The sequence below is a fragment of the Lepisosteus oculatus genome, chromosome 4 (genome assembly GCF_040954835.1).
Source record: "Lepisosteus oculatus isolate fLepOcu1 chromosome 4, fLepOcu1.hap2, whole genome shotgun sequence".
Lineage (NCBI taxonomy): Eukaryota > Metazoa > Chordata > Actinopteri > Semionotiformes > Lepisosteidae > Lepisosteus > Lepisosteus oculatus.
The window spans coordinates 32,040,323-32,067,061 of record NC_090699.1 but is presented as its reverse complement, the minus strand read 5'-3'; the positions used below and the strand labels follow the sequence as shown (position 1 = coordinate 32,067,061).

The 26,739-nt window shown below is 37.7% G+C and overlaps 1 protein-coding gene across 2 annotated transcripts in view; it reads left to right on the top strand.

Moving 5' to 3' along the window:
* Window positions 1–1,585: 1,585 nt before the first annotated feature.
* The window catches only part of hspa12a (heat shock protein 12A), a 51,863-nt gene continuing 26,709 nt past the window's right edge, over window positions 1,586–26,739 (top strand). For both annotated transcript variants that reach the window (XM_015346994.2, XM_015346993.2), the window contains exons 1-3: window positions 1,586–2,345; window positions 23,211–23,293; window positions 25,535–25,662. In XM_015346994.2, the coding sequence (XP_015202480.1) occupies window positions 2,306–2,345; window positions 23,211–23,293; window positions 25,535–25,662 (251 nt within the window). In that variant the 5' untranslated portion in view covers window positions 1,586–2,305. The remainder of the gene's footprint in view (window positions 2,346–23,210; window positions 23,294–25,534; window positions 25,663–26,739) is intronic.

Sequence of the window (26,739 nt, the reverse complement as noted above, 5' to 3'; positions counted from 1 at the left end):
AGCAATGGGTGCCAGGCAGGGTACACCCTAGATGGGACACTTGTCTAGTGCAGGACACTCATCGACAAAAACACGCACTCACACCAGGGCCAGTTTTCCTGGAGGTCAATTAACCCTCCAGCATCTCTTTGGACTGTGGGAAATCCACGCAAACATAGGAAGAACCTGCAAACTCCCTGATTCTCATTCATTTGTGCTCTTCTTCATAGTGCACCAAATCATCAATATTTGTAATCATCCCATCTGGACACAGTATTTTTCAGCTACCTACATTAAGAGAATCAAAGACACAAAATCTTCTCATCTGATATATAGTACATGCTGTCAGGCTGATTTCCTATTTGACATGAACTGTATATATAGAATGGTTGTAAAAAAGCTTTGACAACTGAAATAATTGTGATACGGACCTCAGCAATGCCTCCCAGTAATGGTTGTGAACAAGAGCTGTTGTGCAACAAAGTGGCAAACCTCTAGTTACATACAGTACTATACATGTCAAGCAATTTGGCCAGAGTTGATTTAGTTTAGCATGGCCACTGAAGAGTTTTGTGCCTTAAGGAAGGAATGACAAGTTTGTGTCCGTGAGGGGTGCTATTCGATATAACACTGACTGACTGAAAGATGCAGTCTAGATTCAAACCAGTATGATCCAGGTTGCAAAACTCTTCTTCTATTCCGGCCAAAGGCTTTTACCTGATAAATAGAGTATCAAGGACATTGTTATCAAGTCAAGTATTAGTGACAGTTTAACAGTACAGTGTACAACCATCGACAAATATTATTGAATAAATTAGTCATTATTGTGTTAAGTTCACTTTTATTATATTAAGTGAAAGTAGGAACCCAGTTATACCACTGACGTTTATGCATAACTATATAATTCTAGAATTAAATAGTATTCACTTTATATTCATTTACAAAGCAGGAATATGTTTTCAAATCAACAAGAATGGAGGACTAACAGTACTAGCAGTGCTAGTATATATTGTACTATAGTTCAGGTGGGTAGCTGCGTCAGCATGTGTAGGCTGCAAGGAACAAGTAATAGATTTATTCCATGCTTTCTTCTCTTTTCAGCATGGAATAAACATATTACTTGTTCCTATGTTATACTCTATGTTATGGATAATGTAAACTACCGCCACAAAAGGTGGTCACTGCCTATGGTCCTATGTTCTGTGTATTTCATTCAACCATGTGCCCAGCTATAAAAAGCCCAATCCATGTATTGGTCAGACTTAAGACATAACGACAGCATATACTTACATCCTCATGATCATGCATTATAGTGATAAAGTTCAGTGTAACTCAGCTCAAATATTTGAGGCATTTGTTAAGTCCCATTTTAGCCAACCTCCTTACTCTTTCATACTTTAGCTCTGAACCACAGAAAATTGACATTGACAAATACAACTGACAGTCACTTCCAGACTGGTTGCTTAAAACTTCCCAAGTGTTCATGCGACACTCTGCGGGAAGGAAAGGATGATTAGAATGCAAGAATCCCACCCACCACTCACACACATTCAGACAGTGAGAGAAAAAACCAAAACACCCAAAATGAAAAAGAAAGGCTGGAATCGTTCTAGCAGTTAGCGTTCTACCTATACGGAGCAAAAGGCAAAACAAGTGCACATACTGTAAATGTAGGCTATCTGGTGCACGCACATCCGCAGTCCCCTTGAATACACTACACTGCAACGGCATTGCTCAAAAGCTCATAGCATCAATTACAGTTCTTCGTCCGTGCTTATCGAACACTCTGTTCTAATTACAGCATGAATGGCTAATAAACTTGTTTTCGCAGCGGTTGACTAGCTTATGTTTTGGCAATGGGAGAAGGGAGTACGAAATAGTGCTACTCCACAAATCACAAATGCATCCCTTCAGCTTTCAGGTTGCAGTACTGCGGAATGGGAAGTATTTCCTTGCCTGGGAGCCGTAGTGAAGAGTGAGGGGAGGGGCTCCACGGAAGAACTGGCAATCAGAAACCAGCAATCGCTTCGGTCTTCTTTTTGCGGTATCTTCCACATTCAACAAGAGGCATTTCGCTGTTTCACGGGTCAGTCTGGGCTTCTTTTAATGTGAAATTTGCCTCGCCATCCGTGGGAAGGCACTTAGGAGCAAGGGGGGAGAAGAGAGAACGGAGGGGAAAGAGCCCCTGCAGCGAAGCATAAAAGTAGGCTTTTATCACCCAACGCTACAGGCTGCAAAGTGAGCAAGAACGTTTTTCTTCCCCTCTAAGACTAAATGGTTTAATTCTTTTGGGGTGTCTTCAAAGAAAGATCAAACAGCGGGTACAATGACTGAGAGAGAATCGGCGACAGACACCGGAACTGCAGGTAAAAACTATTCTATTTATGATTCAGACCTGTAAAGCTATGCTGTAGTACTGCGAGGAGGGCCAGTGATGAGATGGATAGGCGTGCACATCTGCAATAGCCCAAATGGTCTTCAAGACTGCATTTTTGTGTTTTATCCCCATTTTTTCTTTCCTCCTTCCCTAGATTCTGAAAGTAGGTTAGGTAATGTATTGCGAATCCCATGTTAACCGAGAGGAACGATGTACTAACTACAAGCTTGTGCAGTATGTTGTGATTTCAAGCTTTGACAGACCACTTTGAAGGCTTGAAGTTGGAAACGTTCAAACCCGATTATGCATTTTATGTGCTCCTTTAAGGGTTTTGATGAGCCTTTTATTGACGGAATGCTAATATGGCCACACATGCACTGCTCAAAACCTATTACTCAATGCTGGGAAAATTTAATTGGCGAACTTGGCGGTGGGTACTTTCCATAATTCCGTGATTCTGTTCCAAAAACCTGAAAACACAATTTTTACCAAGTAATACGGATTAAAGTGAATTATTGTTATTAGAACTACGTGAGTGGCTAAATCTGGACAATGGATATTTAAGGTAAAAACGAGAAAAAAACGTGGTCCCTTTCCATAAACAGGGATAAAATCTAAAGGTTAAGAAAAATCACATTTGAGTTTTGACTTCCAACATCCATGGCGGTGCGGAATGGAGTCACATGGCCGGTCCCTAGGGGATTCAGATTCAATGCAGCAAAACTGCATGCGCTGCTCCCTGCCAGGTAAAACAATACTGCGGCTTGGATGTTTCACCCATTTGTCTTTTTCTTCTGTGATTACTTCTACCACCAACTCGGCAGGGATGTTTTGACACAGTTTCTACATTTAATAGTGTTTTTGTTGTACCGCAATGACAGGATTCCTTTCACTCTGCTGTGGTTATTCCTGTTGCTCTAAGGATGGTTTCTGTGGCATACAGTACTGTAGCTGATGCCCTCCCCTGTTAAGGAGAGAGAAAAGTTATGAGATGCTTAGATGAACATGTTTTTGCATTGGCAGTGTTGTAGATGAGATTTGCAATAGCTTACAAGGGAGTGTTCCTGCAGGAGTTTTAGGAAAGAAAAGGCACTGTCTGCCCTTCAAAAGGACAGAGCAATAGACTGTCTGACATCAGCATGCATGACACTTGGGAGTGGTCCTTACATCCCATTCAAATCTCTTTTACTGATAAACTAAACTGAATTATAATAGTGCAGCACACAAACCCAGACTAAGCTTTTGCATGGACAGGCATTGCTACATGGTAAAAGTAATACAAGCCTGCAGTATTTTTGTGCAATTCATGCCTTTGAAACAGTTTCCACATTGCCAGAATTTTCAATTTGGTGTTTTCCATATCTGTTGAAAATATCTTCATGCTTTCAGGTTCTCAAAGAAAGAATTGCCTCACTAGTTGTCAGATTTCTAAGCTGTCACTTGTTATCCCCCTGCAGTGAAGCTACAGAAACAGATCAAGTAGTATGCTGTAATGCGTTCTCACCAATCCATTACTGCTGCAGTTGCCTGGGATGAATGATGGATGATGGGGTAGAATAAATAGTCTGTCAAGTATGGGTGGATTAACACATTTATTTGTTATAACTGTGATTGAAGAAGTGTGTGTTCCATCATGGGCAAGTCCATTTGACTGCTGATACAGGCCTTTTCTCTCTGTATATCACCAATCTATTTTATTTGCCTGTGGGGTAATGCAACACACATGTATGAGGCAGGGCCTAAGGAAATAGTAAATAATCTGCTATTCTAAATGTATTTCCAATTTATATAAATGTTTGTATAAGCCAAACATGAGATGAGTGAAGAAGCCGTGTTGCCAGCAGTTTTGTTTTAGGCCTTTATTTCTGTGTCTGCAGTGTTCTTGAGGATCTCTGTTATTGGTGTTACCTGTGTACTAAATGTTGCTTTACTGCGTAAAACTAATTAATATTGAAATTAAAATGGGCAAGATGTCTAATTGATATGCTTATTCGTGGAGATTGACCAAAAAATTGAAAAGTTTAAAGGAGTTTTTATTGATTTGAAAATCAAGTTTGCCTCACAAATCTTGGATCCTGTGTTTGATTATAACATGGTGTGTCTTATGTCTGGCGTTCTCCCTGTATGCTTGAGGGATTTCTGTATTGCTGTGGTTTTCATTAACCAGTTGGTCAATGGGTGTGTGTGAACTGTGCCCAATTTATAATAGTGTCATGCAAGACACTATTAACCTGCCCAGGATGTAGTCCTTCTATGTGCCCCATTTTCTTGGGATAGACTCTGTGTAGCCAGTTACCAGTTACAAGAGGGTTTATGATGGATGGGAGAAATTAGACTGTGCACTACAAAGTATAATAATAATAAACTTTATATAGTGCCTTTAGGTGGCTTCTCAAAGCACTTTACAGAACAACAACAATAATAAAATATACACAAGACAAGCACAATGAAAATACACGATGTGAGGAACAGTAGATAGAGTTACTGAATACAGTAGGAGTAAAGGGGGTAAGTAACAGAACCAGTTAAGTAAAAGCCATTCTAAAGGAGAAGCTTCTGAGTCTAGATTTGAAAGAGTTTAGGGAAGTTGACTCTCTGATATCCTTAGGGATAGAGTTCCAGAACTTTGGGGCATAACAGGAGAAGGCCCTGTCACCCATAGAGTGTAGATGAATGAATTGGTATGAATGTAGATCTGAGTATCGTCAGCATATAAGTGATAGTTGAGGCCATATGGAAACATGTAAATGCTGAAAAGTAGGGTGCCCAGTATTGAGCCCTGAGGAACACCAGACTTAACGAGTCCAGTTTCAGACCTAAATCCACCAAGAGAGACAACATGACACTGGTCTGTGAGGTAAGACTTGAACCATTTTAAGAACAGTGTCAATAATTCCAAACCCAATCCAAAGATGAGAAAATAAGAAATCATGATTAACAGTGTCAAAAGCAGCACTGAGATCAAGACGAATGAGGATCAAAAGAGAACCAAAATCTTTGAGCTATTAGAAGATCGTTAGTGACTTTGACCAGGGCAGATTCTGTGCTGTGAAGTTTTTGGAAACCAGATTGGAGAGGTTCGCAATGAGGTGGTTGTTTAACTGAAATGTGACAGCACATTCAAGAATTTGTGGAAGATAGGGTAATTTGGAGATGAGGCGAAAATTGTTTAGGTTTTCCAGAGTCATGTTTGACTTTTATGGCACAGGTTAATGGCTGCAGTTTTGAGGACAATGTATATATCCATGAAATCTGGATTTAATTCACAGAGTATCACAACCCCTCGGTTGTTTTTTCTCCATTTCTAAGATCAATGTAGGAGTCTTTCTGTACCAATGTAACAATGCAACAAGGACAGATAATGTATTGCTTTGCTACATACAGTAGATTAGACTTTATTAATATTATTACATTTTTATGGTCTAACTAAATGAGTTTTCATTATACACTGCATAGGTCATTAGTTTAGCTGCAAAGCTTTCCTGTAAATTACAAGGCATGGGTTGTTTTTCTGACATTTAAACCCACTCATGCCATTATGAGCATTTTCTGGCCTATTGCTGACATTACTTTAAATCTCTTTTCTTCATCAGGCTCGCCAAGGAAAAAGAAGCTGTATGTCTTTTACAGCAGTAATCAAAATCTCCTAGTGACTTGCAAAGTGCAGAAACATACAGGAACACACCCTCTAACAAAAACAGCAAATGTATGAAATATGAATTAGAAAAAACATTTTAAAAGAAGCATGTTAATTAACATCTGTGTGTGATGATAAAGTGTGTGTTGGTATTGCCTACCAGATGGGCTAGATGGACCTGAATGGCGTTCTCTTCTTTGTAAACTTTATTATGGTCTAATGTGGTGGATATGCTAACCACTTCTTCCATCTCAGGTTCACAGGAGCCTATCCCAGCAAGAAATGGGTGCAAGCCAGAATACAGTGTACTTTTGTGAATTTTCTTAGGGTCGATTGGGTGGTTGCTAGGTTTTAATCTGTACTGAAGCCCAAGTTAGAACCTTTAATCGTAGTTTGTTCAGCGCAACAGGCTTTTGTTTGTAAACACCATTACAAACCAGGAAAAAGCAACTGTATGTCAGATGGATGTCCAGGTGGGTGCTGCACATTGGTGGTGGTGGAGGGGAGTCCCCATTACCTGTAAAGCGCTTTGAGTGGAGTGTCCAGAAAAGCGCTATATAAGTGTAAGCAATAATAATAATAAGAAGAAGAATTATTATAGCTATAGTAAAATGTGCTGTCATACTTCATGTGTTGTTTGTAGGTAGTCTAATCTCTTGACTTTACAGTACAAGATGACTGGTTGAGAACTTTTAACAGTTTGGTATTTCGACATTTAGAAAGTTGCAGACTTTGAGCATATAATTGGGATTTTCCAGTATGTGTAAATTATTATGGATACGTGATTAATAGTTAAGGTCATGAATGATGTGGTACTACAAAGTGAGTTGACTTAAAATAAGCAGAAGGTCAAAAGTCTAAAAAATGTCAGTGGTCAAATGTCTTTCACTTTTTTAGAGAAAAGAAGATGTTTTTTCAGAGTAACATTGAAAACTGTATAAAACCTTAACACCTCTCCTTGCCTATCATGATATATTTAGTTGCTCTTTATCATTTAATAAACATCATAGCAAATTGTACAGTGCAAATAGTCCACACTTCAAAACCAAGCCTGTAATATTCTTATATTTTAATGGTAAAAGTTAAAATATTTTGGCTTTGTGCCATTATAACTGTGTTTCTGTTACATTTATTCTGCTCCTGTTCTTCATAGATGTGTGGATGTGGGTGAAGGTTGATTTCAAGCAGTCAAGCAGAAGATTAGTAAGTGTAAAGACGTGATAGCTCCCACCCAGTGACAATCAGAAGAGACTCTGCTTCTTGAGGAGCTGGGTTGACCACAGTTGATTGAGGCCCTGCTCATGCACTACTGTGCTGACAATCAGCAAGCTCTTCTTATCAAGAATAATTTATTGTATTGCCAGTCTGTTTTAAAACAATAAGCTGCCTACAGTCTGGAACTCAGGTAACATGTAATATAAAAAGAGCAAGATTCAGAGGTGGCACCTTATGCTTAAGTCATGTGAAGATCTTAGTGAACAACTAGGAGCACCAGAAATCTTTCTGAACTGTTCCTTTGAACGTCCAATTGAGAACAACTTGTTGGTAGCTAGTGTTGGTCTTCCTGAGAAATGGAGACCGTGGTGGGTGTGAAACCCTTGAGCAGGATCTCTGTTGTTGGGTGTACTTGTCATGCACATCCCCATGGTGTCTGTTTGGGAATTTGCCACAAAGAACGTATTGTTCAGGCAGGGGAAACACATTGCTCCAGCTCTCCTTTCTGCAGGACAGTGGCGTTATTCCCTTTCAAGAACCAGGGGAACTAATTTGACACTCTGGCAACGCAAAGGTTAAGCCTTCGCTCAAGTGGCTTCAAAGGGTTTAAACGGCATAGGGCTTGTCGGCTTATTCTTTACATGAATAGTAAAAATGTTGTTTCAGGCGGGTGATGCAGGATGGGCAGGAACTCTATTTTCCATTTTTCTTCCAACAGTGTTTATTTGGAAAGTCTATATTTAAGCTCACTCAATTATAACATAAAACACACTTTTAGGATCCTGTTAGACTTTTTGCAACGGGAGCTGCATTTTTACCAGTGCTGCATGCACAATAGAAGAGTGTAGTGCAGACATTTGTGTGTTGGAAGTTATGTGTCCCATCAGTGTGCAGGATGAGTCAGATGTAGTCAGCAGTGTCCTGCTTTCTCATCATGTTTGTTCTGTGCTTTTTATCTTACTTGGATGGTCCACAGGGAGCAGAGAGCAGCTCTTCCACTGTCTAAAGAGTCTGAAAAGAGCGTTCCACACAGCTTAAGCAGACATGCTATATTACAATCAAACCAAATCAGGTTTCTCTGCACAATGTTTGTTTCTGCAGTTGTGTAGAATTTGGAGCCTTCTGTACATTTCGAGTCAGAGCAAATAAAAGGTGTTGCAACTATACATGAAACTATATGTGAAAATGTGTGACCCAGTTTATGGTAGAGAGCTTTTAGAGTGTTTTGCTTTCCTGGTTATGAGTTAGAAGTGCAGGATGTCTATTGAAACATGTCTTGAAGCCCTAGATCTTCACATATCTTGAAAGGATTTGCTAAATAGTCCTCTCCATCTTTATCAATAAATTATTGGAGCAGTTCATAGTTGTGTGGTAGAGAAATAAAACAACTTGTACCCGGCCAACATTTCAAACTGTTATGGCTATTTTTTTCCAGATCAATATTTGTGATTGCAGGTCCCCATTTAGAGAGAGGGGAATAAGTACATTTACCTATTTTATTACTAAAGGCAGGGCCTTTTAAATAGATACGTAAATCTTTAACCTTGACCATGATATTACAGTAATGTACCTGGCAACAGATTATCTGTGTGTTAAAAAATGGTGAAGGATATAATAGTTGCATAATAATATTTGGCCTATTTGGTGTTCCATAAAACTGAGAGATGGATCAGTAGGATACCATAAGGAGAAACAGTTAAAGCTAGCATTATGGCACCCAAAGACTCATTTGTTTATTGTGTATTTGTTAAATATCTCTCTCCCCCTTTTCCAAATACAAATGTTTTCTTTTACTTTTTTGTAGCAATGTGCTATTTTATTTTTCAGTATAACATTATGAAATGCAGAATTGATTCTGTTCTTGATTATGACATGTAAACAGTGTTGCCTAGTGTTGTTTACACCCCTTTTTTAGAATGGACTCATGTGTGCTCTTTTACAGGAAGTACCCAGTGCTGTGATGCGACTGTTCTAATACTGTATGTGCAAGGATTATGTGGAACTTAATCAGGGTCAAGTTTTTATTCAGGAAGGAATCATATTTAGACCTAGACATTGTTCTAACTATAAGACAATCAGATGCTAGTGTAATCCTTGACACAGGATGATGAAAGCATGATTTGTTTTTATTTGAATCTCGATCCTTTCCTGAACACTGGAAATCCGACTTTTCAAATGACTAGGATGTATAAATCTGAGTACAATTAAATGTATTCCTCCTAGATATTTTTGAAAACTCGAGAAAAGCAGGTATACTAAAAGTAATTATGAGTACCATTTACAGAGATTAGAGCCGTGGTAGCTCAGACAGCAAGGCATTTAACTCCAGACTGGAAGGTCCCAGGCTCAATCCCAGGTATAGGCAAGCGATGTAGCTCTAATTCCTTCCAGACGGCTCCCAGGTCCACTCAGCCTGCTTTCCAAATGAGTACCGGGGGTTAATCCTTCCAGGGGTGATAGACCGGCCGGAGTGTGATGCTGACCACATCACCTCCACCTCCAGTGTTGGATGGTCAAAAAAATGGTGGACTTTGCCCCCCATTCCCCCATGGGCCTTTATGGCCTGAAAAGGGACCTACCTATTTACAGAGATTAATTTTTAATGTATACATTTTTCCCACCTGTTATTCTTATGCTTACTCAGATCGTTAAGAGTTAACGTCTGGAGTTTTGGCACACCATAGTGGTCCAATCTTCACATTCCTCTGAAGTATGTGATATGACTGTTCACACATGTGGTCAGGCAGAGTAAAGACCAGCAAGAGCAGAAAAAAAGAACAGATGCAGGAATCTACTCCAAATGCAGAAGGAGGGGCCAAGCATTACAGACATTTCTTCCATTCCCTGCATTACATTGCAAACAGCGCTGATCTTTGCATGAATGTAATCGGTTCTGTGGGAAGGGTCTTTAGGTCAGTGCAGTTCTGATGACATTGTTTTGGTGAATTTAAGGTAAATTTAACACACGTGATAAATAGTCCTGAAGATGTATTTTCTGAGAGCTAGGAAATAAGTATCATATTTCTTTAACTCCCCCACAGCTCCTTCCACAAAGGCCTCCCAGAGCTGTTAAACTTGGCAAAGCTGAACATTGAATATTGGGTTTGGGTAGGAGATAAAATATATATTTAATGAAAGGATGTGTAATTAGGATATATCTGTTCTACGTACAAATGAGGAAGTGATGGAGAGGCCGAGGAAAAGGAATTATAAGTTAAGCAAGACTTGCTTTACATTTTCTGTCTCCTTAAACTTGAGGCCCCTCAGTGGAATGCGGTCAGTTCCTGGAGAGAGTGCTCCTTAAGGGCTGGACCACTGAGCTTCCTCTCCAGAGAGCATCAGCGTGCATCTGTGAGGAGAGGAGTTCAGGTTCCCATGAGAGAGCAGACAGCAGAAGCACAACCAAATCCAGCTGTGCAGACACAGTCACTTCACTGGAGGAGACATCTCTCTTGCTTGTATGTTAAAATAGGTCTGAGTGATCAAAAGACATGCAGAGTATCAACTTTCTCTCTCCTGTAAGATGTTTGGCGTTGAAGTGAAGTGATAGTTGTGTTTTCTTTCTCTGTCTGATTTTTAATCTGGAAGCTGAAATGAAGTGTGCTTCGTGGAAGACTCAAAGGAAATCAAGTCCTTTTCCACCAGAATTCCAGGTTCTGATTGCGTCTAATCAGTTGTGTATTTTGTGCGCAATTAGTTGGCGAAATATTAAAATAAATTATTCTGGGAATGCACATAAAAAGGTTGGGCTCTAGTACATTTTGTTGGGCTAACAACAAAGCACATTGCTGCTCCTAGTGCTGTGTTTATTGAATTCACACAGTCTGGTATTGTGTAAAATTGAAGACTAAATTGAATTGTCCGTGTCTGCAGTGCCTTGAGAGAGACAAGCCGTAACAAATCTTGAGAATTACATCGTGCTTCCTGAATGAGTTAACTCTAGTGCGCTGACCAAAGTCCACGCTGGGCTTTCACAGTCTGACCTTCTCCCTCCTAAATCTACAGCGTCAGACATCTCCACCTGTGCTAATAAGTAGCAGGCCTGCCATGTATCATCTGTTTGGGTGCGGCATTTGTGATGGTAGTGAATGCAATTAAGTTGATTAATCAATCAAAAATATACTTGTAATACAACACGTTGTAATAATGGGAACAAAAACCCTGCATTAGAGCATTACTAAATCAAGTGACGTCCTCCAGGAAGTCAAAATATCCCATAAATCGGTAATAATTCAGTTTTACCATAATGTGTAGTCTATATTTAATTGCAAAATGGATATGCAGTAACATTAGGATTTCTGTCCACGGGGGTATGTTCAGAGGTGTCTTTGAAATATAAAATAATTCTTATTGATGCTGTTTCATCTTTTAGATCCCTTCTTTTTACCTTGATTCAATCGCTCTTTCATACTGAAAACTGTTGCAGTAAAATAGACAACATTGATTCAACGCATTACCAAAACCTAAAATCAAAAACTTGTGTTAAGCAGGGTTTGTGATTTTTCGGTTTTATTTTTGTAAACCGGAGGGAACAAAAAACTCCTGAACAGAGGTCAAATGTAAGGTGTCCCTATGGTAAGACTATTTTATTGGTTTAAAACAGATTGCGCTGTTTCTTATTCAGGTCTTTAGAAACTGGAATTGAAATGCAAACTTAAAAAATTAAACAAGTAGAACTTAATTCTATTAATGTTATTGAGCAATCAAAAACATTTTAAGTGCAGCCAAAATCTGAATACTTTTTCAATTGTGAAAAGAAGAGATAAAAAAAGAAAAAAAGTCAGACATGCCTTGCGGTCTTCTGAAACATCTTTCCAATATGATTTATTTTATAAAATGAGCTTTGAATTTGCCTGTTTTATCTAGCTTTGCTTCTTGTCAGTGTTAGAATTTAGAATGTGCTAATATTTTCTCTGGTCTTTTTTCTTCTGGCCTGTGTCATGGTAGAATGCAGATGGCTATGCTTCAAAGTAGTTTTTAAATGTGTTAAAATGTGGTTTGTAGTCAATTATTAATTTTTATTGTTTTTAAATACAAATCTAAACCTTTTCCAGCTTCTGCGAATCCAGCTTCCTTCATATTACATCTTTTCCCTGTCTAGTCTGCACTGCTCAGGACTGAGAATTTCAAGTCTCAGCTGTCAGCTGTTGAGATATTCTTTCTTTTGAGTTGGTACTCCTTAGGCTGGTAAAATAGAAAAAAAATCCTTTCAAATATGGAATAAGCTTTATTTCTTTTAAGCATTTGGACATTCTTAACTGTTGCAGAAAATGAGTGTAGATAAAAAAAAAGTGCAGAAGTTGCTAGAATGATTTTTGTAGGGATTTCCTAAGAAATAGAACTTGTCATGTATTATTATAACCCAGGATGTGAACTAGATCATACTCTTTCATCATCCCTGTACCATGTGAAGGATAATACTAAGAGTTGTAATTGATTTAATACATTTCTTGCTTCAAGCACATTGGCTCAAAAGAAGGCAGATGTTATTTACAAAGTTGGATACTGATAAGATGGTACTTTCACTTGCAAGTACCATCATGGATATGTTCTGTAGTGGATTCATTATAATATTAAATACATGCCTCTCAAATCATTTAAACCACTGTTATATACTGAATTCTGCCGTCACTGCTCTCAGGGGAAGGGCTGCTGTAAAGGAGATGTGGATGATGGATGTTGGATTTCTGCTCTCCAGACCAACTCAGCCAGCCACTGTGTAATATAAGTAATCTCAGGAGGTTTGATTGGGGAGCTGCATCAGCATGTGTCAGCTGTAAAGGAGCAAGCAAAGGTTAACTCCAGCAGAAGATGCAGAAGGAAGAAGGCTTAAAGGCTAAATTGGATATAGTGTGGAATAAACCTTTACTTGTTCCTTACAAGTAACCTTGTCTAGCACGCACATGAGATTTCTGCAAAAGATAGGCAATAATATTTTACTGCCTCTCAGGACTGACCCTATATTCAGTGTCAGAAAGAAAAAAAAACATTTAAGCATTGTTTTAAACACAATCTTTCTTTTTGCCTGCAGGTATTATGGCATGCAGGTGAGCACAATTAAGTACTGTACAATATCTAGATCAGGGGTCAGCAGCCTTTCAGAAGGAGCGTGCAAAGAGTTAGCACATGCACCTGTTTTTACGAATCTGTGTGCTATTGAGACTTTTCTAATGTTAATAATAGTCTTACTTATATTTTCATTAATAACCATGTAATATTAAAATATAATATCTAAAATTCATGAATTAATATGTACATCTTACCATGTAGTGTGATACTTGCTTTGCTTTCCCTTTGCTGAGTTCTCTAGTCCCATACAGTAGCTTGACACTGAGCAGCACACAAGCCTCTGAGTGTTCAGTTGTTTACCAGCAACTGAAGGAAAAAAGAACTGACTTCATATGTGAAAATACTGTACCTGTTCACTGAGGTATGTTGATCCAAATGCTGGGGGCAGTGAAATGTTTCATGTTGGAAAAACTCCCCGTTCGTCTCTCTAAAATGGTTGAAATGGATGAACATCTGGCTTTGCTGTGTGTGTGAAAAATGTTATCAGCTGCACAGATTGTGAGCTTTCCGGTGAAAACAATAGGGTAGCCCTTCTTAATATAATACAGTAAATAAACCAAGTGAAGTCTTTCTCCACCAAATACCTTTTTGATTGGATAGCATATTGTAGAGGATTACAGAACAGGCAAGCATGGTTTTCTATCATTTCTCTGACTTAATTTCCTTGTGGCTTGGTATTGCATGTGCCATTAGAGATGACGATTCTTGCCAATAATGGTATGCATGCTGTAGGCTGCCGACCCCTGGTCTAGAGAAATTCTGACCCTTTGCTTTCAAGTTGGGCACATGTGGGTGGTGGAGATGAGTGGCCTACAGGTGGGCGGAAGCTCTGCTTGAATGATCTCATTAGTTCAAGGCAGGATCCCCTTGAGCCCCTCCTGGCGGGGGCTAAGCACTTGATTCCTGTTTCCCTGAACAAAGAGAACACTGCCCTGCCAACACCTTCAATGAGTCTGGCTTTTTCTCTGCATAAGGCTGAATTGTTCTATTGTCATGAACACACTGAGGAGTCAGCGGACAGTGTTGTTTTCTGCCAGGTTTAGCAATCCGACAGCTAATTGGAGATTCTCAAGAAATCATCATTGAAAAGATCTAAATGTGTGAAATATTCTGTGACGAAGTGGGGGAGGTATTTTACCTTACCAACATGTGTGGGTTTCAGGAGGAAAACAAAATATAGCCATTAGATTATTTGAATCGACCTTGGTTTGTGCTTTTATTCAACTTCAATAATAATCTATTTAAGCTACATTCAGTTTAATGCACCAGATGTCTTTTTGTCTCAGACAACCAGACCCGTGGCAGGTCAGTGTTACCTAGGCTTGCAGACACAATCAATAAATTGATCCTGGATTCCTGTGTCTTGTTCCTTTTGAGCCAAAGTTAAGAAAATTAAGCCTATTATTTCATATAGAATAAGGCTAATTTTGATCAATAAGTCCTTGGTTCTTATTTTGGTACCTTTCTTATAACAGCACTCCTTAGCACTTTTTTCCAATTTGTTTCCCACATCATGAAATGCTTCACGTGTTAAAAAATGTTTTTTTTGTACAGTGTTAAATACAAAATAACAGAAAGGTCTTCGAAAAGCTATTTTTGTAAAATAAGTTAAAGACAAAGTAAATGTTCCTGAATGAAACTAGATTGCACAGCATAATGCTGTGCATGGAAAGGATAATTTGCACAATTCGTTCAGCTGTATTCACATGCATTATTCTCTAATAAATACTGTAACTGTTCTTCAGTAAAAAAAAACTGATTTATTCTTGGAATAATGTTGCTTAAAAACACTGCTTTTGGAGATGTAAAATTTAAATATGCAGTTAGAGCCTTTTATTTACAGACTCACTAATGAGCCTCAGAAAGCAGACAAACAGCTTGCTTATTGACCTAAAACTCCTTAGATACTCAAGAATTGTATAGCAAAATCTGGGGAATATGTTTTTAAAGCATTGCATTATTGAACATGGGCCGTATTTCATGTATCTTCATATATGAAAAGTCTATATTTAATGCTTAAAATGTGATTTTATTTTTATTATCTGGGTACATATTCCATATCGTGTGTGGGTTCTGGAGAAACAGGGATTACTTTTGTCGAAGTTCTAGTTTTAGGTCATGGTATAGGCCTGCATTGTAGCTTTGAAGCCATGCATTGGTTGTCATTTTATTGTATGCTCGAGCTAAGGGGATTCGGATGTACAGTTTTTTCCAGTCTCCAGCTGTTGTAACACATGTTTCGTGCTCTTTTTGTCTGGGAATTTGGCCAGCTGGAGGCAGTTGAAAAATGACCTCTTGGTTTTTACTGTGCTCACAGTTTACTACATAGTAGCATGAATGGATGTTCATACATACTGCTGTAAGACAAGGAACATGGTTTTTAAGAAAAAAGGTGACCAAGACTCTACAGTTTTTGTCAATGATCTTTTATTTTTTTCTCACATAACAACTGTAGTAGACCAGTTTTTAGAAATTATGCAAATCTTATTTTCATACATTTTCTTCGTGGATTACATCTTGCCTATGATTTCTTTATGCCTCTCAACTTCTGCTACTACCACCACAACAAAAAGCTTCAAATGTGCTTGTCAATCACCTTAACTGCTGGAAACGGGTCCTAAATGAATGTATTGCATCTGAGTTTGACCGGTACGAAGATGTAGCACAAAACAACAGTACTTTCTAACCCATAAAATAATGACAGAGCAGCTAGATCTTTCTATGTCATAGTAGTAATAATAACGCTAAAATATTATAGAGATTTCAGCCCTTTAGAACATGTAGATATGGTTTCAAGACTTCTGGGACTTTTAGACTAAAGGCGAAGGAAATGGCAGAGTTCACAGCTTTATGGTCTACTGACCACAGTGCACTCCGTCCGGTTGCAAAGGTTTCTGAATTCTGTATGTTATGTCCTTTGCAGGTAGACAATGATAAATGATGAGAAAAATGAGATATTGTGTTGCAATGAAAAAGCTTTGCAGTAGAAAACAATTAACTAAAAAACAACATTAGCATGAAATTATTGAAGCGCTTTCTTATGTTGATAACCACATTTTTTGCCTTTAGGATATACAGTTGTGCTTGAAAATTGTAGTTTTAATCAGTTTTGCAAGATTGAAGATCTTATGTTATTAACTTATGCCTAAAGTAGATTTGTTTTAGTCCAGGTGGGTAGCTGCGTCAGCATGCGTAGGCTGCAAAGGAACAAGTAATAGGTTTATTCCATGCTGAAAAAAAGAAGAAAGAGAACACAACGTTTCGGCCGTGGAGCCTTCTTCAGGTGTGGAAGGGTTCTTTTTTTCAGCATGGAATAAACCTATTACTTGTTCCTTTGTTTTAGTCCATCAGGTCTAACACTTCCTGTAAAACTGGATGGGCTGGTCAACCTATATTTAACTTCCAAAATGTTAGATTTCCTGTTTTGTGATACTGCTAAGATATACAAATGAACTATATTTGGCACTTTTAGTTCCAGAGTTAAATTGCAGGAAAGGCAAGTATTGATGTTTCTATTGTAAGGCCTTAATATATTGTATGAAGAACAGCATTCCAATATTCAGTAATTGTATCCTTCTTATCCGACAAATTAGGCCTGGTTTCTCAGTATGCTTTGAATTTGTATTTAGTTTAAAGTACAATCTTACCAAAATAGTTTTGAAAATCTAATTATTCTTAATAATGGAAATCTAGTAAGCTTTTGATAAAAAGGGGCACGTGACTTCCTGTGCCGACTTTTGTTTCTTGATTTTTCCTTTATTTTGCCACCTTCTTTCCCATTATACAGTAAATCTTACTGCTCGGGCTGGTTTACCATTAGGCACACGAAGAGCCACCCTTGTCACCCTGGCCTGTGCTTCTGCTTTTAATTAATCCTTATTTTCTGTCACATGGTGTACTGGTTAGTGTGCAGCACCTCTTTTTAGCAAACATTTTATTACATGTGCTCAGGTGTTGTCATCTTGAATTGTCAGCAACACTTGTGACAAATCTTTTTGCACTTTTGTTCTTCTCAGTCGCAATCATAGGATTTTAGAATGCCTTTTTGAAACTTGTTTTCTTTGGCTTACTGCTTCCTCTCACAGAGTTAGATATATGACTGCAAAACAGGTTTATTTTAATCTCTGAACGTGTTTATCCTATATTCTTTTTCAGATTAAATGGGGATCTGTAAAATCCATCCATCCATTTTCTAATTTATTCATCCAGTACAGGGTAGTTGGGGATTCATAAAATGTTGCATAGTACTTTCTTAGGCAACGTTTACAGTGACTCTGTCTTGAGATGAGCAGTTGAGCTTGTCTAGGTCTTAACAATGGCAAAGCAACATTTATGGAATATACCAACACTATACAGTGTGTCAGCTTATATTTATGCTGGAAAGCAATAATGTCTGAATAATATTTAAGATATTGATATTAAGAGTTTCTTAATTTGTTGCCTTTTAAAAGGTTAAAATTTTGCAGATGTTTTTTGGGAGGAGTTACCTTAGGGAAAACAGTGTGATATAAGCCATACAGGCACTACAAAACTGGATATCTAGTGAAATTAAGATTTCAAATGCATTGAGCACACTCAGTTTCTTGGAAAACAAGGGGAATTCAGTGACTTGAAATATGGAAACTTTACAGTCCATGTCACCCTAATTAGAATGCTTTATTTAAAGTATAAGTTTTAATTTTCTGCAAGAAAGAAATTGCACTATATATTCTAAAATTTTGAATAAGTTACAAATGTGTAATTTCCATAGAAACCTATTAATGTTTTGTACTACTGAAAAAGTGTAAAAAATAGTCAGTGTTATATCTTAAAAAATATTTTGATAATCGTTTTCCAGTGATAAGTTTTGTAACAGACAGAAAGGGATGTTTCTGAACATTCATAAAGAAACACTGTAAACACCCAGCGAGGTTCATTTCCATTAAAGGATTTTGCAGCTCAGTGAGTTACAATAGGTTGTTTAGGTATTAAATCAGTTTCAAGCAATCAAGTTCTGTGGATTTTTGTTGAATTATAAGTTTAAGGAACAAATTGGTCTTTTTAAAAAAAGATGTACTAAACAGCAATAAGTTCCTACATTTGTGTATGTCATGAAGCAGTAATGTATCTTATTGACTAATAACAAGCAATTAAAGGAAACCCAATAGCAAAATTACTGGCACAAAATTGATCAGTATTGAATGTCATCTCCACAGGGATTCTGAGAATCCAGGTGCTAGTTTGTGCATGATGGCCTTTTGCAGTAGAAGACATCATTTAGAGTATAGACGGCCAGTATGTTGCCCATGGAAGTTATTTATATTAACTATTGTTTGTAGAGAAGGTAACTTCCACTGCATACAATCTGTTTTTCTGGCCTCTTCATTGACTTCATACAAGTACTGTATACATTAATCTGGCAACACTTTATTCATTACTGAGAGGTGCTACAGAAACTGCCCCATCCTCTTTTGAAAACATTAATTAACATTAAACAACAGTCTGAAAGCTCTAGCATGTGGATTTGACTTCAGGCCTTTTGACAGCTGATGTTCTTGCGGTTTTGTCTCCTTAAAGACTCAATTCAGAGCACCCTTTTATGAGCAGAGATTGAGCTTGAGTCCGAGGATTTGCCTAACAGCTTGATTGTTAAGGGCATCATGTTTTAAAAAAGCTGTTTTGATGATGTAGAAGATCATTGTTCAATAGGTTGTGTAATATTGTGGTTTGGCAGTTAAAATGTCCCATTTCAGTAATCCACTATCTATTGACAGATTGCCAGTACAGTATGTATGTTTTATGCTTTATTTTAATATGCAGATCCCAAACCTGCTATACTACCTGATCTTTATGGAATATAAGAGTTGCCTTTCCTGTTTTTATTTTGTAACCCACAAGTACACAGTTATTTTAGACATTTTCATTTGTTTTTAGTATTAATTTACTCCTACCCATCAATATGTTTTCATTTGTTAATGATCTCATTCATTTGGGAACATGTCTCCATTGTTTATGATCTAGGGGTGACTTCCTGACAGTCCTCTCTGCATTTAGGGAAGATGAGTCTAGAAGAAAGTGGAAAGATAAGCAAAATCTGCAAAAATTGTACAGATTAAATATCTTCAGCCTATAAAGTAGGAGAGCTACTGGAGTCTTTACAGTTCAGAGCCAGAATCTGATTGTAACAAAGTATTGTTATACAGGCAAAAATAATGTTTAATGTAGTCCAAGCATGACATTGTTTCTGCAGTTATTATGGCTGTGTGTCTGTTAAGTGTAATTCAGAATGGGTACAATAATGTGAGTTCAGACAGCTCCTTAAAATAATGCATCAAAGCTGAGTCATTACTGTATATTCCTGGTAATACATTTTGAGAACTACAAGGTTCTGTACTGTCATCTTACTCATATTCATTTCAGTGTTTTTATACAGAGAAGAATTAGACTATATTGAATTGACTGAACGGTCAGTAAATTGAGCTTCATGGAAGTTAAGTCATGTTTCATGTCTGTAGTCTGTATCCCTTTTTCTCTGTAATGGTTTTCAGTGTATTTTGATTCTTAAGTATGTCTTACTGCCATGCTCTAGATTCCTTCTGTAGTCAATGAACCTTCTGCTGGCACTGAAGTTGAAGTGCACTCCCTGAGAAATTCTCAGAGGAATTGCGCCCTGTTGACCTACCCAGCTTCCTGTGTAACATTTCAAGTAAGACGCAAGATTTCGTCTTGGAGGATGTTGAGGGAAAATGGATGTCGTGTCATAAGCTGTTTTTAACAAAACTCTCTTCTCTTTTTCTATATAAAATACCTCTACTCAGAAAGTTGTCTCGGTTAAGATGCTATGAAGTAAATCGTGGATTCTAATTATTGTCAGAAGCCCATCCCCTTATTTACAATAGGTCCTTTATTTAAGAGCAGCAACAGCTAAGCAAAAAAGGATTGGGGAAGAAAAGATTAAGTGGAAAGTTGTCTTTCATTTTCTTCACTTACTGTAGATGTCTTGTTTTTGTGCCGACCCTGGACTCCTGAACTTGCATAGCAGGCATTTATCATTATTGTTCGCTATAAACCTTGCAAAGCTGCACCCTGATATTTAATGTGTTTTGCTATAAAAATACCTTAGCAACAAATTGGGAAGTAAAACATGAAATGTCCAGATAAACTGCAATGTAAATGAAGATTTATTTGTATGTGAATGTGCTTCTTACTCTTACAATATTGTTTACATTCCAGTTCTGAGTATGAGGGCTTTGTTTGCAGGAGACTTTTGGGGAGTCTTTGCAAATCACTTTCAGAATAGCTCAATCTAGTCCCCCCCTCAATCCCTGTTGACTTTTTTTTCCTGCAAAGAGAGATTCATGTCTTTATATAACAGCATATGGTAGAATAGTGAGTAAGCTGTGGAAAATAACACAACTGTTGAGGTAAACTCATATTAGCACCAATCCCTTTACACTCTAAGTATTGATTATTTGTCTTAGAAAAATGTTTTTTTTTTTGCAAAGAGGCTTTTCAAGGCATAAGCGAATTCAACAAAAAGGACAGAATTGATCTACAGGTGGTCTCTAATTCAGAGCTGTAATGGAACAGTAAGTGCATTGTGTTGGTTGTGAATGTTCAGTTTTCCCGTAGATGAAAGGCAAGCAATCTGGAAGACAGAGAAATAATATGCAACCCCGCTGAGAGGCAATCTTCAGCCATGGTTAATATATGGGCCTCGGGCCACAGTCTGTATTGTTAAGACCTTTCTTCAGGTGCTATTAAGTAAGGCGAATAAACCAATGATTGTGGCACTGCAAAATTCAATCCTAATTTTCCTCAAATGTCATTTAAAAAAATGCATTAACCATTTGAGCATTCTGGAATGTTAGAAATAGTTTTTGAAATAGCACAAATTAGGGCTCAAAGCATGAAAGAAAAAAAAATGTGCAGTAATCTCTGACTGTTTTCTGCTCCAAAAAGGATTTTCTAAATTAGTTTTGTGAGCTGATGTAAACCTACAGCACCCTTGCAATTGCTTTCTGCCTAAAAATAATGTATAATAATGGTTTAGGGATGCTGTATGTTCTTTTATTGCCCCTTGTATTTCTGCTCTGTAAAATAGCATTAATTTGTACTGTTTGAAGTTTTCTACTGATACGGAAACATTACATATTTATGTAAATTCAGTCCTGTATTTTTTTCATATTTATCTTTTTACTTGGCCAAATTATCTTCCTTCTCAAATAAGCACCTGTTTAGAATTTTGTCAACGTTTTATTTTATTTGGTATATTATTTGTGAATGGTACAATTCCTTCTGTGAAGGTTGTGGAGTTGTACTGTGTATAGTGTTGATACAAAAAAAGTATTTAGAAGGCAGCACAGGACATCATGTTGTTTGATTTATTACCTTTATATGTTTTGAAGCTCATGAGCGATGCAAGTAGAGAGCATTGTGACATCTTGCTTTCAGAAAAGCACTATAAAGGAAGGCTGAATTATAGCCTTGATGCTTTGCTTTGTGGAGCAATGATATGATGTTAGCTTATTTCTCATTCAACTAGTTCTTCCAACTTTGCACAGTGCTCTTTTCATCTCATTCATAAAGCCATTGTTAGAATAAATGCCACGACAGTCACGTTGTGTTGTGTTGACAGAGATAGAAAATGAACAAGTAATAGGTTTATTCCATGCTGAAAAAAAGAAGAAAGAAAACATACAAACTTTCGGCCGTGGAGCCTTCTTCAGGTGTGAGAGATAGAAAACTACTTGCAAGTGCCATTCAACCAAGTCAGCATACAAGTCAGAATGCAAATTAATGCTCAAGTCTGATGTTTAAGCCGTTGGTAAGGGGAGTTGTGGTTGTGGGTTCTGGAAATCAAATTGGTATGAAAGAGAGGCAAAGTAAGTCCAAATCCAAAGTCCAGAGGATATTTTGAGAATGATCAAAAACAATCTATAAAATAGGGAAAATGCATTTGGCACACTCAGATAATCATAACTGGACATCTTAATTTGCTTTGAAAAATGAGTCAAGTTGGTATTAATATCAAGGCTTCATATGATATGGCTGCTTGCCAGCAGTCATATCACCCTGTAACTCACAACTGGCTAAACCACTGAAGCTCAGCAGGTGTGAGCCTGGTCAGTACCTGGATAGAAGACTAAGGTTGCTGCTGGAAGAGGTGTTAGTGGGGCCAGCAGGGGACTCTCACTCTGTGGTCTGTGTGGGTCCTAATGCCCCAGTATAGTGACAGTGACCTGTGTTCATTAAAACCCCAGGGCATTTCTCGAAAAGAGTAGGGGTGTAACTCCGGCGTCCTGGCCAAATTTCTCATTGGCCCTTAACAATCATGGCCTCCTAATAATCCCCGTCTATGAACTGGCTTCATTATTCTTTTCTCTTCTCCACTAATGGCTGATGTGTGGAGGGCGTTCTGGTGCGTTATAGCTGCTGTTGCATCATCCAGGTGGGGCTGCACATGGGTGGTGGAGGAGGGGAGTCCCCATTACCTGTAAAGCTCTTTGAGTAGAGTGTCCAGCAAAGCTCTATATAAGTGTAAGCATTTATTATTATTCATAGTTATTCTTTGTTCACTGTCAGGAAATAATGTTTTACAAAGAAGGCTATTCCTGAAAAGAATGACTACATGCATGTGTAAAAAAGTGTGCATTGTGCAAATTACGTATCAATACATTACAGTAATACCTCTTCTACCCTAAGTACGGTCAATTCATCATATAGAAGGAGAGGAAGAGTACCTCTTTTTACATTATTTTGTTGTCCTGCACAAAAATATAATTTTGTTAATTTATGAACCATAAAAATCTCTCATCCAAGATGTCATTCGGCTCATGAAAGAAGGTAGAAGAAGGCTGTCTTTTCCCAGAGAAACCTGCAACCCTTTGTGTAAAAAGAAGTACTAAAATGGGTCAGATGTAGCTCTGACACTTTTTTCTTTTTTCCTTTCAGAGTCAGTATCTTCTGTGTATTCGTCTCCTGCGAAAAGTGTGGGAGATCCTGGAATCACACCTCTTTCGCCCTCGCATTCTTTGGTAAGAGCTTGGCTGGGGATCAGTAACAATAAACCACTGATAAAAATGACACATTTTCTCAAACTAATCTTTACATTTTAATGTTTGTTAATTTTCACATTTTTTAAACTAGTAATTTTCAGGGTATTATCAGCTTTGGTGACCTGTCCCCTTTAGAGGTTTAGTTTTTTACTCCTCATCGGTGTTAGTTTCTTTTCTACATCTATTATATTTTTGATGGGACTGGATAAAAGCACCACCATTTCTCCTAACTAGACACATCTTTTGATATTTGCTACAATTGTAACCTTTATTTAAGTCTTCCTTCTCAAGTCAAATCTGAACACATTTTTTTTTTGTTTCTATCAGTGAAAGTACACTATGTGTAAAGCATATGTTTTGGTGCCTGACCTAGAAGGAATCTGATTATGAAAGTGGAAAACACTTGTATAGTTGAAAGCCCAGGACTTCAAAAAAATTAAAGTACTGAGACCAAATAACGAATCTGTTTGTGTTATAAACGGTACTTTCAAACTTAAGTTGCATCAAATCTTTGTGGTTTGTTACCAACTCTAAATTAGGTTTTATGTTCTTTAAAACATAACTTTAAGCAATCTCCTCCCTTTCCTGCTTCAAGATATTTCGAGCTCAGTGGATAACCATTATTTTTTACAGGTTCCTGTGTTTGCTAGAATCACTTATAGTACCGGCTTTCTCTGAGATTACTGCTGTCCATGGGTTAAGTTATGATACAGACCTGCTTGAAACTTCAGCCACTTTTTTTCTTTAAAACTCTCTTTCAAGCATCTGTTTTATCAACTCGCAAGATTTAATGTGTAATTTAAGTTATTGTTGTTTTTCTCTATCAGGTCTCAAAGCATTTTGAGTCCTCTGAGCTGTTTGATTAGATGAAATAAGATCACTTTATTGGCCATATCCAATTTCTTGTATTAGGAATTTGTCTTTTTTCACATACCCCAACTTGCTCTCCATGAGACACAGACAGGGAGAGAAGCTTGGGGTCAGAGCACAGGGTCAGCCATTTATACGGCACCCCTGGAGCAGTTGGGGTTAAGGGCCTTGCTCAGGGACCCAAAGGAGTAGGATTCATCTGCTGGCCACGGGATACAAACCGGCCACCTTCCAGCCAAAGGCGCAGATCCTTAGCCACAGAGCCACTGCACTGCTCAAAACTTCTGCCCGAAGCGGATTGAACTCGGATTGCCTAGACAGAGCCCCTGTTGACAAACCCGCTGTACCAACAGGCTGCTCTCCTGTACAAAGTGTTGAAGCTGGCCTTTTATGTTCCACTTCAGCTTTTCTGAGCTGTGTCATTAGGTCGTACATGTTTCACTTTTGTTCATGGTAGCAAGGGATTTGGATTGCACAGTGTTATGCTGTTTCGTCATTAACAGTATGTTCATTTCTTCTGTATAGTATTACATCTCACTTGGCTTCTTTTTCGGACCCAGTTATATAATATTTTTAAGTATCCCATGTCTGACATTTCTTCATTTTGGCTCCAAAATAAGATTCAGGTGACTAAAGATCAAGATTTTACTCTACAAATGTTTTTGTTACTTTACATTTATGATTTCTACACTCACTTAATCAGGTGCATAAAATGTTAATAAAGGTTTTATACAGTATGTACTGTACATTTTTAAACTAGCACCCTTTAAGCATATAATCTACCATTAGCTTCTTTTTTCTACATTATAACTTTAAATTGGAAACTCTTATACAATCATAAATTATCATAAAATACTGAAACAGAGAATATGAGCCTTAAATGATTGTGAATATAATTTTTTAAGATCACTTTATTAGCCATATACAATTTCTTGCATTAGGAATTTGTTTTTCCACATATATTTTTTTAACTTAAAAATATGAATGCTAAGTAGAATACTAATTGTAAGGACTAGCATATACAGTAAGTGCGAACAAGAACACTGGTGGAAGCACAAAACAAGCTATAGGATTAAAGTTTTTTTTGTGAAGAACTGAACATTTGAAACATACAAAACCGGTATTTGGAGTTTTATCACATATTTGCTTACTAACCTTAACAGCGACAAAACGGCAAAATGTACATGCAAATATTAAATTGCCGCACCTCTTTTCATTAATATTGCCTGTCATTATTAGGACAGAAGGTTACACTAAAGTTTTTACTGCCTATGTACTGTAACTTAACAGCCTTGGTCATTAGTAATTATTCATGGCCATATTGTAAAGACCACCACTCTTATCTTGCAGAAAGACCCAGACCAGAATGTTGCAGCGGGCCCACTGTACATGGTGGTGGTGGCCATTGATTTTGGGACCACCTCCAGTGGTTATGCCTATGCCTTCACAAAGGAGCCGGAGTGCGTCCACACCATGAGGTGAGCACTGCAATGCAGCAGCAGTGGGGCTCTGGCACAGAGCCTGAGCAATCTGTCAGGATGTCTGAGGAGCTGCAGAGATGGGCTGCGCTAGAGGAGTCTCCTTAAAAGCATGTCTGAGACGAGACTGAATGGAGGGAGGTTAGGGTAGAGCAGAATCTCTTGTTTTTCAAGCATTTTGAGGTTAGTTGTTTTATGGCTGACTCATAATAATGGTGCAGTGAGTCTTGTGTTCACAGCTAAAATAAGCACGTTTAAAATACAGAAACCCCTTAAATCATCTCTGTAATCTTTATACTGTACATTTGTTGAACAGTATTTTCAATTTGTTCAAAAACAAAGTAGGAAATGGTATATATTTACAGTATATGGCATTAAGTGTTCAGATTTTATAAAATGTATGCATAAAAGCAATTGTTTAAATGCTTAATATATTATGTTTTGTATTTTGATGGTATATTAGTTCATTTCAGATAGGGAAAACATTTGTCAAATGTTATTACAATAAAAGCTATGGTTTCCCTGAGAGAAAACACTATACATTCTACCTGCTATGGACATATTTGAACTTTTTTGACATCTCACCACGATGTGACAGAAATGACATTTTCCAGCCTGAATTGTTTGTAAGATTTGTACTCTATTGTCATAACAATATAATGAATGGAGCCCTGATTGTTTAAACATCCTGGCAGGTGAAAGAAATGGTGGTTTTAGTTGCTGTTAACCAATGCTATGCAATGTGTATTTTTATTACCCTACTTTTTTCATTACCCCTTGCATCATTTGAAAAAATCCTTTTGATACGACTCCAGCTGTCTAGGGGTAAAGGGGTGTAACACTTAGGATGGGTTTGAATGCAGGTGGGTTTCTTGTGAGGGACTTAGGAAGAATGAAAACAAAAGTTTGGTGCAAAAGTGATTATTTTTAAAAAGTGAATAAGTGACTGGTACGTACAGTATACAGGACATAAGCGGTGCCAAAGGAAAGAAAATAACAAAACCAAACGGATCTAGCTAATACAGTGTGGTCTAACCTAAGTAACCCAAACAAACAAAAATCAGAAGGTCTTCGGCG